This window comes from Chanos chanos, chromosome 2, assembly GCF_902362185.1.
Source record: "Chanos chanos chromosome 2, fChaCha1.1, whole genome shotgun sequence".
Classification (NCBI taxonomy): domain Eukaryota; kingdom Metazoa; phylum Chordata; class Actinopteri; order Gonorynchiformes; family Chanidae; genus Chanos; species Chanos chanos.
In genome coordinates, this window is record NC_044496.1 from 41,751,944 (window position 1) to 41,770,012 (window position 18,069).

Consider the following 18,069-nt stretch of genomic DNA (forward strand, 5'->3'; position numbering starts at 1 on the left):
TGTAAGTGTGACTTGAATTTCACATGTGTGAATCACTGAAAATGTACTAAATCTACTCAGGTATAAATTGCCATTTTAATGTGTTGTAATTGGTGTATCAGCACTACAGTCAAACTGGGATTTGATTACACTTCAGTGCCTTCACTCTCTGTACTGAAGCAAGTCATTGAACAAATAATAAAAATGGAAAAAAAACAAAAACAAAAAACAAGTGCTGATGTAGCACTGCTGCATTCATTCCCAGACTGGCCTGACACAGGAAAATGACTAGAAAGAGATAATATTACATAAAGATCGTTACCTAAGAACCATTACCTTTTTAGGTTAGTTTAGGCTGCCTCGATACCAAGCTAGGCGCCGGCCAGGATTATGACCCTTGAAAGAGGATAAATGTTACGCTGTCCACCCAAGAATCCAAACAACAGCCAATTTCAGATGGATTATGTCTGGGTAAATTTTAATCTGACCCTTTTATGTAGGATGTGCTCATTTTTACCTCAGGTATTACTGAGTCTGTTCAAAAAGAACTTTTTTGAAATGCAGAACATCCAGGGAAAACTAGGTCACCAAGACCAGGATCAGGACAAATGGAAAGTCTGAATGATTAAGTACTATCTACATCGTGATGAAATGAAGCATTTTACGACCTAAATACTGTAAGACCTGATCTGATACCATTTGCTTTTGCACTTTGAACTTATGTGGGCACCATAAAAGGCATATCATCCTTACTTATGATAAGTATGTTAAGAGTTCACCTGTCAAATTCACTTCCAGTCTCCGAATACCCATCAGTTTTTTTCCATGGCAAAACAACACAAACAAGTATAGTAAAATCCCTCTAACATGAATGTTACTTTCGATATATATATTCCAAAAATGCCTGTGCAGTATGGTGGAATTGTTCATATTGGTAAGAATTTAGTGCTTTCCTTTAGCTGATTTTAATTGTGCCATTTTACACCACCTACTTTAGAAGACGGTTTCAAAGCATTTTAACAAGTACAGATTGAACTAGCCATGCTAAGTGCTTGGGGACCACACCTCAGAGGTGAATACTTTTGTCACTGCTGCCATGCTAATTGTCTTTAAATCAGTCACGGTGACATTCAAAAAATACCTTCATAAAGAAACCACAACACTGACAACTGTCTGGCAAAGTCTGGCAAATGCAGAGAGGTCTGTAAATATTACCATTTTATTAAGTATACAAATTTAGTATTTTCATTTCACATTTCAACCCATTTGTAAGGTCTGAAGTCAATATTGTAGTTTTTAATGCAGCACTTTCCTTATCACAGTCACAACTTTCAAACAAACAATACTGTTAAAACTGCATTCATTGCTACACAAAGGTTGAAAAGTTTTACATTATTATCTTGCATGTAGTGTCAGTCAAGCCAAGTCCTTTTAAAGCCTTTAGTAAAATGGAAGTTGTTTGAATGCTTTAATGTGATTCCATTCAAACAGGGAATGACTGATTTTTTTTTTTTCAAATAGTGAATCTACATGTATTCAACACTCTGCCTTTTCCAGACTATAACATCATGTTTTTCATGAAAACCATGAGGACAGAAATCAGACAAACAACAAACCAATTTGAGCTCCCTCAAAAGTTGAGACGTGCAGTGTTTTTGTGACATCTTGTGTTGGCTGTTTAAACCACAGAACTAAATTTGTGAGAATGCAATCAGCGTACTGTGTCCCCGCAATGGATTTCCTTTTTCATTCGTGCAAAAATATAACAGCTGCAATATACCAGCTGTGTGTACATTTACATAGGAAACAATAAAGGGTAAATATTGCCATAGAAGGTCTTCTTACCAAAAGTAAGACTGCTAAAACTAAGATTTGTTTAGAAAAAAGTACAGAAAATTAGGGTATGAAATAGTGTTCTCAAATCATTCATCAAAAATTAACAATTAACACAGAGGATCCTGTCCACTTCCCTTTCCTTGTTAATGAAGAACAAACATATTCAAACTAACAAACTGAGACAACCAAATCCTGGCATAAAACATCACATGGTTAATCCAGGAGATTATTTTACAGAGGGTACATGATGGTAGTTTACAGATGAAAAGACGTATTGCACAGATTATTTCAAAAAAAGCAACCAAACAAGGCAACGAAAATATACAGTGACCTGAAAGAATGTATACAGAAGTACAGAGCAGAGTCTGGAAAGATTAGAGTTTAGTGTCAGTCATTTAACTGGCCAGGGTCAGAGGAAGGGGGAGGTTAATCTTCCCATTCATCCTCATCCTCAAAATCTTCATCATCATCATCATCATCATCTTCATCTGAAAACAGCAACATTATAAATTATTATTCAAACAACTGATAAAATACCATAGAACTTTGCAGTCAGGTGACAAGTTGGTGACAAGTCAATGAATTCAGAAAATCTTTTTACTCAGGTAGAATCAATGGGGAATTCAATCTGAGTTAAGAATTTACAAGGCTGACTCAAAATAATTGTTTGAATGGACTTAAGGTCACACAGTGGGTTGTTTGAATTGGATTGGGAGCTGAGAAATGATTTGGGTTGCTGTGTGGATCTTAGGGTGGAGATTAAGGCGGAGGAGACCTACCTGAGGAATGGATGGCTTTACTCCTTTTCTGCATCACCTCCATCAGAGCCCCAACAATGCCTGTTGCAGGAGCAGGGGTAGGGGGACTGGAATCTGGGCCCTCAGATACCTAAACGCAAGTATCCACACACAGAAAACACATGTGGACACACACAGGCAAATCATACATGCATTAAACACACAAAGACACACATGAACAACACACAAAGACACACATGAACAACACAAATTAGACAAAAAAAACAAACACCACGAATTAGCCCATAAATAGGGTCATGTCTGCAACATTTGTTTCATTGTTGAAATGACAAACAAAGATTTGGTACTACACTAATAAAGTTTTTTTTTTAATCAAGCTCAATTTATGTTGATTTTATTTTGTAAAGCATTTCATGATAACATAAATTATGAAAATGTTTAAATGTTCATTTCATATAGATTCCTCTGAATGAGGCTAGGTCAGAGTGGCATGCATCTGTTTGGTGTTTTATTAGAGGTACTGACCGTTTTCAGCTGGATGCCCTGGCGGATTTGGTCGAGTAGTGCATCTCTTCCTGTGCTAGACGCTGGCTTGCTATTCTGCTCCACTTTCTTCAGCTGGGTCCCCTCTCTGATCTGTTCCAGCAAGGCAGACTTCCCTGGCATGGGTGATGGCAGCGTCTCTCCCCCTCCATTCATATCGGGTGGAGGAGGAGGTCCAGGAGGTGGTGGTGGTGGGGGAGGCGGAGGTGGAGGAGCAGCACCTCCTCCAGATGATGTCGGGGGTGGGGGAGGAGGTGGGGCATGGTGGCTGATAGAGGCGTGTGCAGGTGGAGGAGGGGGTGGATGTCCTCTGCTCGGTGGAGGTGGTGGAGGGGGAGCTCCCATGCCCAGTCTGGATGGTGGAGGTGGGGGTGGAGCAGATGTTGGTGCTCTGGAAGGGGGAGGTGGTGGTGGAGCACCTCGTCCCCGAGAAGGAGGAGGTGGTGGGGGAGGTCCAGAGGTATGAGGAGGGGGTGGAGGAGGAGGACCACCACGTGAAGGAGGGGGTGGAGGTGCTGAAGAGGAAAATGATAAACAGAATAAGGTGGTGATTTGTGACTATTTAAGCAAATGTGTCCACAGTACAGTTTAATAACAGCTTGACACGAATATACCATTAAACTTTAAGCTTAACATCAGACAGTACATTTATGCTATCTGAAGACAGTAAATTGAACGAGACACTAGCCCTGTCCTAAAATAAAAAGTGCCTGAGTCACATAGCTGAACGCTCCCAAAAACACAACAGTTCAAAACAGATTCTGACCATTCATCTTAAAACAGGAAATTTAAAAAAAAAAAAAAAGAAAAATTACAGCTATTACAGGGTCTGAACAGCACATGGAGCCTTTTCTGTTCTAGTAAGGACTGAGACCAGCTAACATGCCAACCAATGACAAAGATTTATTTCAACATGTCCTCAAAGAGAAGTTAAGCACAACTGTAATAAAATCATTTAAACAACACAAACATCACGGTGAATATCAGTAAAATAAAACATGAGCTTATACCCATGTATCTTCAGTTAAACATGTGGGGGGGGGGGGTGAAGACAGGGTACTCAAACTATCCCCTCTGGCAGAAAATCTGAGGTAGAAAACATATCTATAATCTTAAGTGTGTATGTATATTTTGCACTGTATACACATGTGGTCCAGTTAAACTTCAGTATGTTGTCCCTGGTTCCAGGATCACAGTGAACTCTGAGTAACAACATTTTCTGTCTCTAGCACCCCCTATAGGAGTAAACCACCAACTCACAAGCCAACACAGATATGAACAAATGAACCCCTCTATTCAGTTGATTTATATTGTATGTGCTGTCCACTTGATGAGCACATATTGAGAATTAAGAATAACATAGATTCCATAAGAAACCAATGAGAAAAAAAAAATCCAAGCTTATTGATAAGAGCTGAGCTATAACAGATTTTCCACCAGCCCTGCAAGGACACTCTATTCGGTGGAAGTTCTGAGGTCAAAGTGGGTTATATGTCATTGTAAGCAGTAGAAGGTTAAGAGGAATAAAAGGTGTGTGGCTAACCTTGCCTCCGCAACTCATTCTTGACAGCCTCCACTCCTCCCTTCTTCTCAATGAAGTCGTAGATGACCTTTGAAGTCTCTTTGTCTTTGAGCTGGGCTTCAGATATGCCACACATGTCAAATAAGTTCTTCAGCTCTGGATCCAGATTATTCAGCTGAGATTGAACACAGAGAGACAGACTTGATGAGAACTAATACACATAATGGCTGAGACCAGATTTACAAGCCCAAATCCTATTATATGTCCAAGGCATATTTGTCCTGGAGAACTGCAGTTCAGCCTCAACACCGATGCCAATGGAATGATTGTCAATGTGTCCTTGGAACCAGACTATCCAAAAAATATGACCATTGTACATTCAAGCTTATTTCTGTCTTAATACTCAGTCGCAACAAACAGGTGGTTTTCCGAGCCCTCTGTCTGTTGTCATTTGTGGCACATGTACACAAAAATTGGAACAATATATAATTTCATCTATTTTTTCTATGTACTTGTAGTGGATGCACACCACCAAATACATTTCCTCTTTTAAAGAAACAAAACATAGATTTTTCATGTGGATCCTTTCAGGAAAAACATAGTCTGTATATTGGATCAGCATTAAAGATACTGGTATTTTCTGAAAACCCTTTTTCCTCCTCATCCACAGGCAGAACCATCTGATCTCAACTGTATGAGACACTGAGCTTGATTGAAGTTAAAACCTGGCCAATGCTGAGAAGATCACAATTCAGCCATTTCATTCTGCCATCTAGTCAAGAGTAATGTCATTTAAAATAAAGAGATATTATCAGCCTCCATTTTGAGTGGAATAATACATAACTCAGAACAATTTCCAATAGCTAAGCCTTGATTTGAAATACACTGACGACAAAAAAAGTCTATAAAAATGATAAAAATATTCTGTGCAATCTTCGTCTTCAAGCATCTATAGTGCAATGCTGCCACCATGTGTCCGACAGACTGAAATGTATTATCTGGGAGTATAGAGATGTGACTTGAGTGGGGTGAAAATTCCATTGAGCCACCCCATACAATCAGCCAAGGACATGAACACACACAGTACTATTCAACAACAGCGGCATGCTTGTGGGAGATATACATATATTATTCAATATAAATATATTTTATATTTATATATATTAAACATTTCTTGGATGGCTCAGTTTTTCTGCTTTAGATAAATGATTATTTTTACATATTTTAACAAGAATGTTCTTCAACTGTTAATATCTGTATGTGTATTGTGCATTGTAAGGTTAAGGAACTTTTCTTTTCTTTATTAAGTACATTACCAATCTGACATCTGATTCAGTGTTTCATTAATACAAATAAAACATTTTTACAAATACAAATATTACAGATAAATGACTATTTTGGAGCAAAAGACAGAGGCAGTAGTGGCAGAATTTTAGGTTCTTTGCTTCCCCACTTCAGATCAGCTGGTGTTTTTTGGTCCTCATGAAAAAATCTCTAATCTTAGACAGAGTCAGATACCTGATGTAGCCAAATGGTTGGAACACCACCAAATGTATGGTAAAAACGTACCACGGCAAAATGTAGTTACCTAAGTAACAGACAACACAAGCCTTTGTTTCTCCTAAAATGTGACTATAAAGCATGTGAAGGGCAAAACAATCCCAAACCCTTTCTGAGTGGGTGTGAGACAGCATCACTGCATAACATGGCTCTGTGCAGTCCCAGTGAAACAGTAGCGCATTGAAGTGTCCAATCATGCCACTGCTACACAGGTCAGCATTGTGTTTCTATAAGAGACACTTCAGTATGTATGTGTGAGTTAGAGAGAGCGAGAGACAGAACATAAAGTATAGAGAGAAAGAGAGAGAGAGAGAGAGAGAGAGTGTGTGTGCATGTATGTGACGTAATAAATAACAGGGTCGCTCTTTGTTGTAGTACTCACATCGAAACCGGTGTTCGGATCCCAACCCACATGGCCAATGTGCCTGGAATGAGACACAGAGAGTCCAGATAAGGATACACGCACAAACAAACACACACACACACACACACACACACACACACACACACACACAAACATATACTCACACAGATACAAACACACGTACAATGTACTGAGGAGAAATCTCAGAGACTTGAATACACATTTGAATGAGCAAATTAAAGAGCAAGACCCCCCAAAAAATCAAAACAGAACAGATTAATCATTCTAATACAATCAATCAGCTGTATTTACGACACTGAATATAAATCCCACCATCCATATTGGACTTATTTAAAACTATTGTCCCCAATGTAAGAGGAGAGAAAAATGAAAATAAATACTAAACATACAGAGAGAGACACTCAACATGACATAAAACCTCTACAGATCACTGAAACACAATAAAAATGATTGTTGAAAAGCATAACATTACGAACATGAGGAGATGTTCTCATTTCCTGGTACGACAGGAAGTCATCCTGGAAACTATGGGTGGTGAAAAAAATATCAGCAAGACTCACTGGAAGTTGCTTGGTGTGCCAATGTCGGCCTTGGTTAGCTTCTTCCTCTTCCCTTTAAGCTTCTTCTCCTTTTTGTTGAAGCTGCTGTGCACCATGTTGTTCATGTGGGAGTTGTTGTGGAAGCGAACATTGTTGATCTCTGGATTCTTGATGTCCACCGTTGCCATAGGCAACGCCGGCCCTGCTTAACCAGAGACAAAACAGTGATTAGCTAAAATCTTAAGAGTCCCCGACTGGCTGCATATAGTGCTGAAACTAAGGAGACTTCTGAGGCAGAACTCTGAGGGTCTGTGTTGCCAACAATAGCTTATTATTTTCCTATGGACACTGTGGCGGGGCTGAGTGCATAAGGTTGTAGGAGGTTGGCCGTCTTATAGTCAATATATAAGAAACATTTGGGATAAAAATGCATGAGATATTACAGGTGTGGATGAGCAGCCTATGTATATTGAGAGATCTCTTTTAATTGCATTTTGTAAAAAAAAAAAAACTGTTTCATGTATAAAGCTGGTAAATTATCTTTGACAAGAAATTATTGAGAATATCTGAAATTCTTGAATGTTCCTGACATTCTTGTTTTTTTTTTTGGGGGGGGGGGGGGGGGCAGGGCAAACAATGAAAATTCTAACCTGCAATACCAGAGAAACTCAGGACATTGCATGACTCTTTAGTTTTCTTTACAGCCTTAGATCAGTCCAAAGGACATTTCTTTACTTTGCCCACGCATTTTATGTGATTTACTTAACTTTAATAAACAGGAGATAGTTAAGCAGCTTTACTGCTGCCACGTAATACACAGACGCTGTAACACAGTTCATCTCAAATGCTGCCGACTGAGTGCTCCATTGAGAAAATGATGTAATGCCAGTTACTGAGCAACAAAACTGTTGGTTTGCTATACTTTACTGTTGAGATAAAGTCAAAGTTATGTTAATGATGCAAGGGGCTTTGATTCCAAAGGTAGAGTCGGAGATATATAGCACTCTGTATAGTTTAATGGAGATTGAAAGCTGATTGCCACATTAAAGAGTACAACATGTTACTTCAGTAAAGGTTATTGTACGTTTTGTTCATAGCTGTTGACATGGTGGACGCACCAAAGAAACAGTTCATTTTAAAACCATGCTGAAAGATTTAAGAACTATAAATCTACAATTTTCACATTTTCATCTTTCCCCTTTCTCTAAAAATGAACTGGCAGTTCTGTGTTGAGAGAGTTCACTACAAACAGTTTTTTTTAGTTGTTTACACTGTACTCCAATCTATTCTAAATACGCACTATTTTCATTTTCTAAAAACCAAAATCATATGAAAACTGCGTAGGTGAGGAAAGACCACAGACAGATCCAAGATCATTCCTGCACATGCTAAAGTCATTTCCACTTGATGGAGATTTTCACTGAGTGTTACTTTACTGCTAATACTACAATGCAGATGTACATACCAGGCTAAAGGAGTAAAAGAAAACCCACGGATAATCTACAGGTCAAGTGAACGATGCACAGAAGATGCAAACCTCTAGGCTATAATGTCCTCTATAATTAGCAGGTATAAAAGCAAATGTTGTTGTCAGTGAGAAATATTCCTTTACAGTAGACCATCAATTTGAATATCCAAATGCAAAAATCCTGTAAAACAGTCTCGCTCTTGGAGCAGGTGCATTGGTAACAGCAGAGCACCAACCAATAATCTTAAGTCCGTACCTTGCAGGGGTTCCCTGCCCCTTCTTTCATAATGCAAGGCTTTCTCATCCCTTTCCACCTTCAAAGCAAACTTCACCACATCTTCTGAAAGATCACTCTCTGCTGATATGAGGGCTCTGTCACTATGGTAATTCACGAATGAGGGCAGATGTGCTTGTCCCAGCGGCGTGCAAAGGTCTTCCCCTTGCAGCACCAGGCAATGCAGCGGAGTGAGGTTGCCATGCGGTATGGAGATGCTGTCCAAAAAGTCCTCGGACGGAGCAGACAAGAACGTTGTGCAGAACATCATTTTCCTGCACTTAGAGTTGGTACGACTGAACGCAACATATGATAGAAGCCAGTACTGCTGAAGTCCAGTAAAGAAATGTCTAACTTACATGCTAGCAAAGCAAAAACAAATGAGACACATCGCTGAGTAACCAGCTAGTAAGACTACACTGTGAATGTAGCATTCCATGCGTCTGCGTTTCCTTGCGCATCTCTCCTCTGCTCTAGATCAGTAATGACGAACCAGTTCTTAATCAGAGCAAGCCATCCTGCACTAAAGCCACCTCAAATCCCGATAAATTACATATTCTGCCGAATGTTACATAAACCATTAAGGCCACAGCTAATCCCATTTAATCCCAGAAATTCCAAGCACTATAAGTCTACATCCATGGAGTACAGCAGGTCTTATCTGGTCTACCCAGCGCACACAATCACACACCCTTATCTTTACAGTATACCTGTCCATATACATGAAAATGTGCTCATGTGTAAAAACAAACTCCAACTGTCAGCAAATGAACAAGTTGCAACAGCTTCACAAAACCAGACTCTGAGCAAAACACTTTTCTATACATGAGTATTAAATGTGGCCCTTGTCTCCTGTTATGCCAAAAAATGCTTTGGTAACATAATATCCACTGAACCTACCCAAGGTTCAACTGCCTGCTTCAAGAACCACACACTCCCATCTGCACCAGATCAAAATCTCACTTTACCCATGTATTATGCAGTGGAATTACCAATATGACCAGATTGCAAAGGAAAAAAAGACAGAGAGACAGAACAAAAAAGCCTCCAGCAAATCTAGGGCAAATATGTTGACTTGTCAGTTTCACGCTCAGTAATGGTCTAAAAATGTCACTGACGATATTCTTTCAGTGAGAAAAAGGACAGTGTCCAGATACAGCCCCTAGATTTAGCTAACAATGTTTCAATGCTCTTCTCATCCCATGGTCTCTTTGACACTTATTAAAGCCAGACATGTGAGCATGAAGTTCTGGTGAAACTCATATCTATGTGTTTAGTGATAGGACAAACTTTGCCAATCACTAAAATCAAATTTTATACATTGAAGTTCAGTCTTTGAGGTATGCGCTCTTCTGAGGAAAATGCTATCCCACTAATCATTCAAAGCACTTGAATATTTGATGAAAAGGCAACTACATATAGACTCAAACTGGATAACTGGAGCAGTTAAAACTTTCTCCGACACAGGGCCTATTTAAAAGGTCACGGGTTGAGGCATGAAAACAATTACTAGCTTGGAGACAGACAGCCTTTGAAAGCGTTTCTTAGCAACACCCTACTTAACTGCAGATAGCATATCTTCCTATGGAGACATATGCTGCAGTGATATCTGAAAAAATCCGGGAAAGTACAAAGTCTCTCAAAGGGCCACAGTAAATCTAAAAATTCGATGTGACAATGACACGTTTATCGATCGCTAAGCACGGTTTTGACAGTTGAAACAAGTTTCAAGAACACTCGGGTAAGTAATGTATTTCAGATTTAAAGTGCTGCCTGTTGTGCATTAAAAACAGCTACTAAAAAACAAAACAAAACAAAAACTGCTGTGTGGGTATAATGAGAAACTGAATGACTCATCTCAAAACTTCCTAAGCTCCTAACTGAGGCAATAAATAGCATACATGCATCAGCTGATTATATTCTGTCTTTACAGTTTTCACGCGCATGTTCAGTAAAGGCTGTGTTTGGCATGGTCGACTGAAAGGATGAGAGCTGCTTTCCAAAGGCAAGGGAGGATCCATGTGGTGTGCATATGGGCTTCTGCGTCGAAGACCGCAGAGTAACCCCAGGGTTCAATAAAGAGGTCGAATGATGCTCTCATCTAGGTCGTGCAATATGTGTGTATATGTGTGCATGGGTATTCATCCGTGAACATGTAGCTATACTGACAAATTTTATACATTCAAATTCCTAAGCACAATGTGCACAGTATGTACATTTAGTCTGACTTCCCAGGCACTGTTCTGCTGTTTTCTGAACGTCTATCAGGAAAAGAAAAAGACTGATAGGACCAGGCGAAAATCAGGGGTGACATTAACTGTATCAGTGAATGTAAGTGTCAGATGACATACCATTTGGAGGATCACGCCTTTTCTCTGCAAAAACAAAATTAAAATGGTTAAAATGTTTAGGCCCAATTTGTGACGCTGACTGCATATTAGGGAAATTTAAGCATTGTTAAGCGTTGCTCGCAAGCTATGTGAAGGATTAGATTTGAATAGCTTGGAAAATGTGTGGTTAAAGTTGAGTTAGTGAGCGTCAAACAGACAGCAGACAAGTAATATAGAGATAAGAGGTTCTTGAGCTCAGAGTTACTGTCGGCTTTGCAGTAGTGTACGGTAAGACAATGACTAACTTACAGTCTTTTTTTTATTGGTAGCTGATCTCTCTGTGCAGTGCTATTACATATCAAAAACCTTGTTCTATATGAATATAACTGTGACTGTCCAATGTTCATTTCAGACACTTCAAAATTCATATCACACATTACAATCTTAATCTGGTGTCTCGGACATCTTAACGGAGATTTCTTTATGCACACATCTTCGCCTATTTTGTTTATGAACCACCATAAAATAATAATAATGCAGAGTGTGTGATAATATTGGACTTTATTAAGAGAGCATACTGAAAAGATAGGAAAATACTAGACAAGGCTACCACAGCCCTCCCTTTGAAATGTCTCCTCTCACTGAGGGGCAACTCCAAACTTCAAAGCCCAGCATGAAAAAGTGAACAGGAAGCTGTTGGACAATGGCCAAATACAGAGCAACTGCTGCGTTTACAGCAGGACTCTACACAGAGGACGCTACCACTGTGAGGACTACAGAGAAAGAGGCAGAAAGGAGAGGAAATGAATGCGTGTGAAAAAGAGAAGGAGAGAGAGAGAGGGAGAGAGTCTGGGAAGGCTCACACAGTAAGAGAGAAATATTCCCATCAGTGATCCTCAAGGCCAATGTGTATGCACATCAGGGATATAAGTGTTACTGGTTGACCACGTGGATCACATTTAAAGAGATTCCCTAATCAATTCTGTTTACGTTTTTAAAGGAACATTAAATATCTGTTCATACCAGTAACTCCTCAGTGATCTAAAAATGATGGGGCTTGAATTTCTGTAAACTACACCCTAAACCTCAGTCCTCCAATACACATTTAGAATGAAAGCATTGCACTAATTCAAATCTGTTTTTAACAGAAGATTACCCAAACCAAACAAAAGACTGGCATGATCACATTTGGCTATAAAAAGCTACGTGAAACATACCAGACTGCATAGTTTACATATCTGAGGACACTGGTTGATCAAAACCCTGCACACAGATGATGGACTTCAGGATTTGTGTTGGGAGCCCCAGTCAGTTTTTTCCCCTCTCATCACTTATAGGTGGAGGGATCTATCAGTTGGCCAGAGATGATAACACAGTGACCCAGCCACAGAGGGTGAGCTTCAAAACATACAGGCACTGAGAGAGAGTGAGTGATAGACAAAAAGAAGGCAAAGCCAAAGGTAGAACCAGTTGGTCAAGAGACAATATGATTACCGGTTTTCCTCTGTCTTCTGCTCAGTAAGTCATTCAGGGCAGCCCGAAAGCGCTTTGCCTCTTCCTCACTGGCAAAGTTAAGGCCAATTTGACAAGACTGAAAAGAGAGAAGGGAAATGACCTTTTTAAGATCTAACTTTAGTTTGAGGTAACCAATATCCATTCTCACATGATGACACGGTATGGGACATGAAGCAAAATAACAGAACAAGAAATAAAACATAAAAGGTAGACTTACATCTCCTGCAAATGAAATGAAGTATGGTCTAGGATTATTGCTTGAAAAGTTATTGTAGAGTTCTTGCTCAAACTTTGTCTTTCCATCCTGCAGTGAAGAGAGGGAGAGTCAGTATCAAACAACCTTGTTTTTCAAGCCACAGAATCAATACGAAAAATCATTTCAGCAACTTCCAAAAGGGTTCATTGCTCACTGCATGTATCTTAGCCTCATGATGTAACAAACTTAGAGTAAAGCTATAACGCATCAATACCCACAGTTACACAGGCACTTGACCATCACTGACCACCATCATGAGGTGAGAGGGACTGATATGCCCGGGCCAGGGAACTTGTCCAACTGTGCTCCCTTGGACCCCTGTCCCTTGTCCATCAAAGCTTTCTTCTGTCATTTTATTTTATGACTTCTGCCATTCTTTACTTGACAGTAAAGGTCAAAGGATTCCCAAATGTTGACAACTATCTCTGCTCAGAACTCACCCTGATGTCAAACACACGGATGAAGTAAGATCTCAGAGGGTTGTCTTTGACCAGACACACCACGCCACAACATTTTTTCACCCATGAGGAACCTCTCTCCGCAGCATAGACCTGGACCACTGCTGAACCAAGAGTCTGTCAGGAAATAAAACATCAACACATAAGGTCAGACATAACAGACATTACATTAAATGTTCTACCATTTTTAGAGTGTGGAAAAGGTCCAAATACATGTGTTAATACTCAGTAAATCACTGAGTTTAAAATGCACTTTAAGACTTCTAAAAAAAATATTACTAGTCCAGGGAGCTTCAGTAGAGAATAACCCAAGAACAGGAATGCCAGGGAACTCAAGTTAAGAACATATTTAAAAAGACGAAGTGGAACATCTCTCTTTCACCACAAGTTGCCTTTCTTATGAGATGAACTGTGGACCACAAGGAAGGGTTTAGGGTTTATGTGCCAGAATGTCAGTCTTCTGCTGATGTTCCCTGAGCAAAAAAATATAGTTTTTTTTTTTTGCTTAATAGAATCTGTGCTCTTGAGTACCTTTTTTTTGTCTTGCAGATAACGTGCCCAAGCATGCTTGGAGCACTCTTTGTCATCATGCTGATCCCTAGAGCAGGATTACCCAATCAGAGGTTTGTGGCAGTACTGTACATGTTTGTGAGATTGTAAATTATCAACATTTATTGAAAGGCTTGGTTTAGTTAAAATCTCAAGGGGATGCTCCAGGAAAACAGTCTGGGCTGAAGGGGTTCAGCTGACCAAAAAGGTTGGGAACCCCTGCCCTAGAGCATTCACTGTGCATTATACAAGCACTTTTTACTGTTACTCTAACCAGTGATCAGGGGAGTAAATATAACAGAGTTCCAGAAAGTACTGGAACATTAAAAAAGTTCAGCTTTTACACTGAAAAATGACCACTAAAACATAGAGAAAACATTTTTCTCAGTAAATTTACTTACAAAGATTATATTATGATTAATATTAGAGACAGGAATACGTTATGTTAACAAACCTTTATGAGTTTGTTATCTGTTAACAAAGTTGTGTAATAATTATGATACTTAACTGCATAATTACATGAAGCAGCTAAAACAGTAAGAGCATTTCGCAAAATCAAGATATGGTGTTGAAATCAAGGTACCAGGTATATTCTCCATCCATTTTTAAGACACTGGTAAGCATCCATTATCTGCATGTAATTATCTACAACTACATGTAATACTGACAAAGTCAAATGAAATGTTGTGAAGTAAATGTCATACAAATGCAAATTCTAAGTCCAAGAACCTCTGTGTGTCATCCCAGAAGTAATAGAGGAGTGACAGTAGAACTGCCAATTTTCCCTTTATTAAACAAGCAAGTTACACAAAACCAACAATTAATAGAAACAAACTGGTTGAGTCTGTCTTTTTTGGGTTACCAAGGGGAAAAATAGGCCAGCTTCTTGGCTACAGTGTCAAAGGAAGGACAGCCAAGATCTCAGTGAAGACGAAATATTTTCCATGGACAAGCACACCCTCAGAATCTCATTCTCTTTCTCTCTCTCTAAAATGAGAGAAAAGGAAAAAGGAAAAATGGCAAAGCAGTGTTTCCTCCTGTAAAATGTCATTAGACAAGTCTGTCTCAGCAAAAGTGTTCTGCAAGGACAGGCCCAGCATCAGCAAACTGAACAAATATTGACTAAACTATAATAGATAGAGCCACTTCATGGTGGATTGTAAATGAAAAGGCTGAGTAGCCTAATTCAACCCATGCATGTGGGTGCCACGTCACTAAAAACAGTTTGAAAGTAATAAAAAGTTTATTTTATGTCTTCTAATGAAAAAAGAAAATGCTTCCTCATGTACATAAACGTGCTCATTCAGCACTTGACTGTGAGAGCTTTGATTTAAACGACAGTCCCTAACAGCCTGATGGATTCCAGTGGAGATGACCAGATGTATGCGTAAGGCTTTTAACAGACGTTTCCTATGTCTGAACGCAGGGGAAGACTTGCTTCAGTTGACTCAGCATTTGGAAGACTTTAGAAGTTTTTAGTTGACTCAGCACTTGGTTTACAAAAATTTTACCTGTTCTGTGAGTAACTAACACTAAATTAATTTTGAAACTATGACACGATGTTTTGAACAGTTGTGTAAGACTGTTAGAGTTCAGGTTCACTGTGAAATGACAGAAATGTCAGTATTCCACTAACATTTAACTTAACATTAAGATTTGGAGTCAGGAGACCTGACTGCGTATCAGACACACAAAGAGCGACCTCTGTTTGAAATGACAGCCCTTATTACAGGTACAACATCAGAACTGGTTTTCAGTTAAAAGGTAAAGGAGTGTCAGAAATCTGATCACAAACCAGAAACTCAACATTGGTTGCTCTGCAACCTCATTCATTCAAAAACAAATCTCTACTGACTGAGAGAAAAGACTGGCACACTTCCTGCCAGCAAAGACCGCTGACTGCGCACAAACCACCCTGTTTTTTACCTTTCCCTCTCCTTCTCCCTCGGTATTTCTCTCGTTCTGTTTTCCTCTTTCTCTCCTTCCTCCCCTCCCTTCTTTTGCATTGTGCAAGTTGGACTCTGTCCACTTATTACCAGTTCTGGTGTTGGTTTGAACCCAGTAATGAATGGTCGTATGACTTCTGGTGTTGGTTTGAACCCAGCAATAGGTTCTGGGACAGGGTTCTTATGATGCATCTTATACTCAAGTCATTCTTGCTGAAAGCCCATTTTATGTATTGTCCATCTGGATGTGTCCCTAGTCCAATTCTGTTTCCACACTGACAGTCTACTGCTCTTTCACTCTCTCTGTAAACACTGGAGGGACAGAGTGCTATTGTTGTGGCTTACTCGTCATTCTCAGTTCAGTACACCTTGAACTTTTTTTTTTCTTTTTCGAAAAAGAGGCAGAAACTAACTACCCAACACATGAATTCAGACTTGTTCAGTCCATCTCTTGCTGCCTCTCTCTTTCTCTGTAAAGTGGGGAAGATTATCCCTACTTCCTCTGACTAACACCATTATGTAATTTTAAATTTGTGATTAGACACTTTCATTTGACTTTCTGCCATGAGATTACACAGATTGCTTAAACTTCCTTCCACTTTGCCCGGACATTATGTTCAAAGAAAAACTTATTTCTCATCTGGAAACCCAAAGTAACCTTCTAAGTCATTTTTTAATCACACTGAGGATTTGTCCATCTGTGCTGTTATGTTAGGTCATATCTCTTAAAGCCTGGAGTATGTGCACAAATACTGTTCACACACCCACCTGAAACACCTTTGCCTGTTCAACTTCATATCTACCAAATGAGAGATGTGGTGGGCTTTGCCCTTAGGCCACTGATAGCTACCTGCGCTAGTCACCACTGTGTCAAAGAACACAGGAATTTAACTGACAGCCATTTCCTCGTCAGTGATTTATCAGTACAGGCGAAACAACAGCAGGAAATATTTCTAACCCTTCATGTGGCTGTCCTTAAGGGCAAGAGGTTCCTAAAAGTGACCAGAGAGCTAATGCTCATATAGCCACAAACAACACTCCGAACTTCATGCTATAGGACCCACACAGCACCAACACTTCACAAAACACACATCAATTTCTTGCTCTGATAAGAACACTTTGAATTTAGACTTTGCTGGCAAAAATCCCATCAGCTGGTCTATAAATGATCTGAAATTGCAGATAAACCCAAACCTGCTGCAGCATGTGGGTAATTCCTTGTTTATATCAGATCTTATCAGTTTTAATGGTTTCACCTTAACACCTGCTATGCCAAGGTGATATTGATAAGACCCCTCATTTTACAAGACGTACCTACTGCACAGCAAGCAGTGCAAATGTGGATTTGAAAAGTCGTCATATGTCAGCTATAGGCCTTTCATCTGGCTGTACAAGACGGGGCTGTTAGCCTACGCACAGAAACCTGCAGTGCATTATGGTGTTTCATCTTTTGTCGATAGCAGATTATTGATGTACGGTCAACGCAGAGATCTCTGCAGAGCAAAGCATGCGCAAATCATTTTGCACGTGTTAGGCGCGACTGATTATATCTACACCACAAATAACAGATTTAAGTCGCTATTTTGGCACATTTTCAAGTGCAGAACAACAAGGAAAACTGCACGATGAAAAATAGTTATCTTTACCTGCCAATAAGCAAATTATGAATATATAATACGTATTGGCAGAGCACAACGTAAGTCCGTACCTCTGCAGAAGGAGAGGTGATGTGCAATACCGTTTTTGACAATATACAGTCTACAAGTTTGCAATAGCAGTGTGGTATTTCTGGTGCAAGCCATTTTACAAAGGGTACACACGCATCTTGTCATGTAAGGTGTCCCGTTAAACACCCAACACATGCATTCCTATACACTATGAAATGTAACGTGAAAAACAAGGTTCCTCATCTATATAAACAGTGACTTTGGTATGTACTATTGGAAACAGTTCTTACAATATTAAATTATTTCGCATCCAAAGAAAATATCGCACTTGAACTTGAAACACCATCGGGTCACCACGAGAACACGTAGCGCAACTTACAGTGCATTTCCTGCCTAGGCAGTTGAAGAGGCATTCGTTCTCCTGCGGGGTGAGGAGAATAGAGCCAACATTGACTGGCCGCCTCTGCGGCGGATGACCACTCAT

The 18,069-nt window shown here is 39.6% G+C and overlaps 1 protein-coding gene across 1 annotated transcript; it reads right to left on the bottom strand.

The window, feature by feature from the left end:
* Nucleotides 1-2,241: 2,241 nt before the first annotated feature.
* On the bottom strand, nt 2,242-18,069 carry wasla (WASP like actin nucleation promoting factor a). Its single transcript, XM_030765647.1, has 11 exons — nt 17,965-18,069; nt 13,406-13,540; nt 12,927-13,013; nt 12,689-12,785; nt 11,216-11,239; nt 7,144-7,324; nt 6,581-6,623; nt 4,660-4,813; nt 3,099-3,631; nt 2,595-2,703; nt 2,242-2,303 (listed from the first exon to the last, which is right to left on the bottom strand). Exons 1-11 carry the CDS (start codon nt 18,067-18,069, stop codon nt 2,242-2,244), a joined length of 1,530 nt encoding a protein of 509 aa, XP_030621507.1.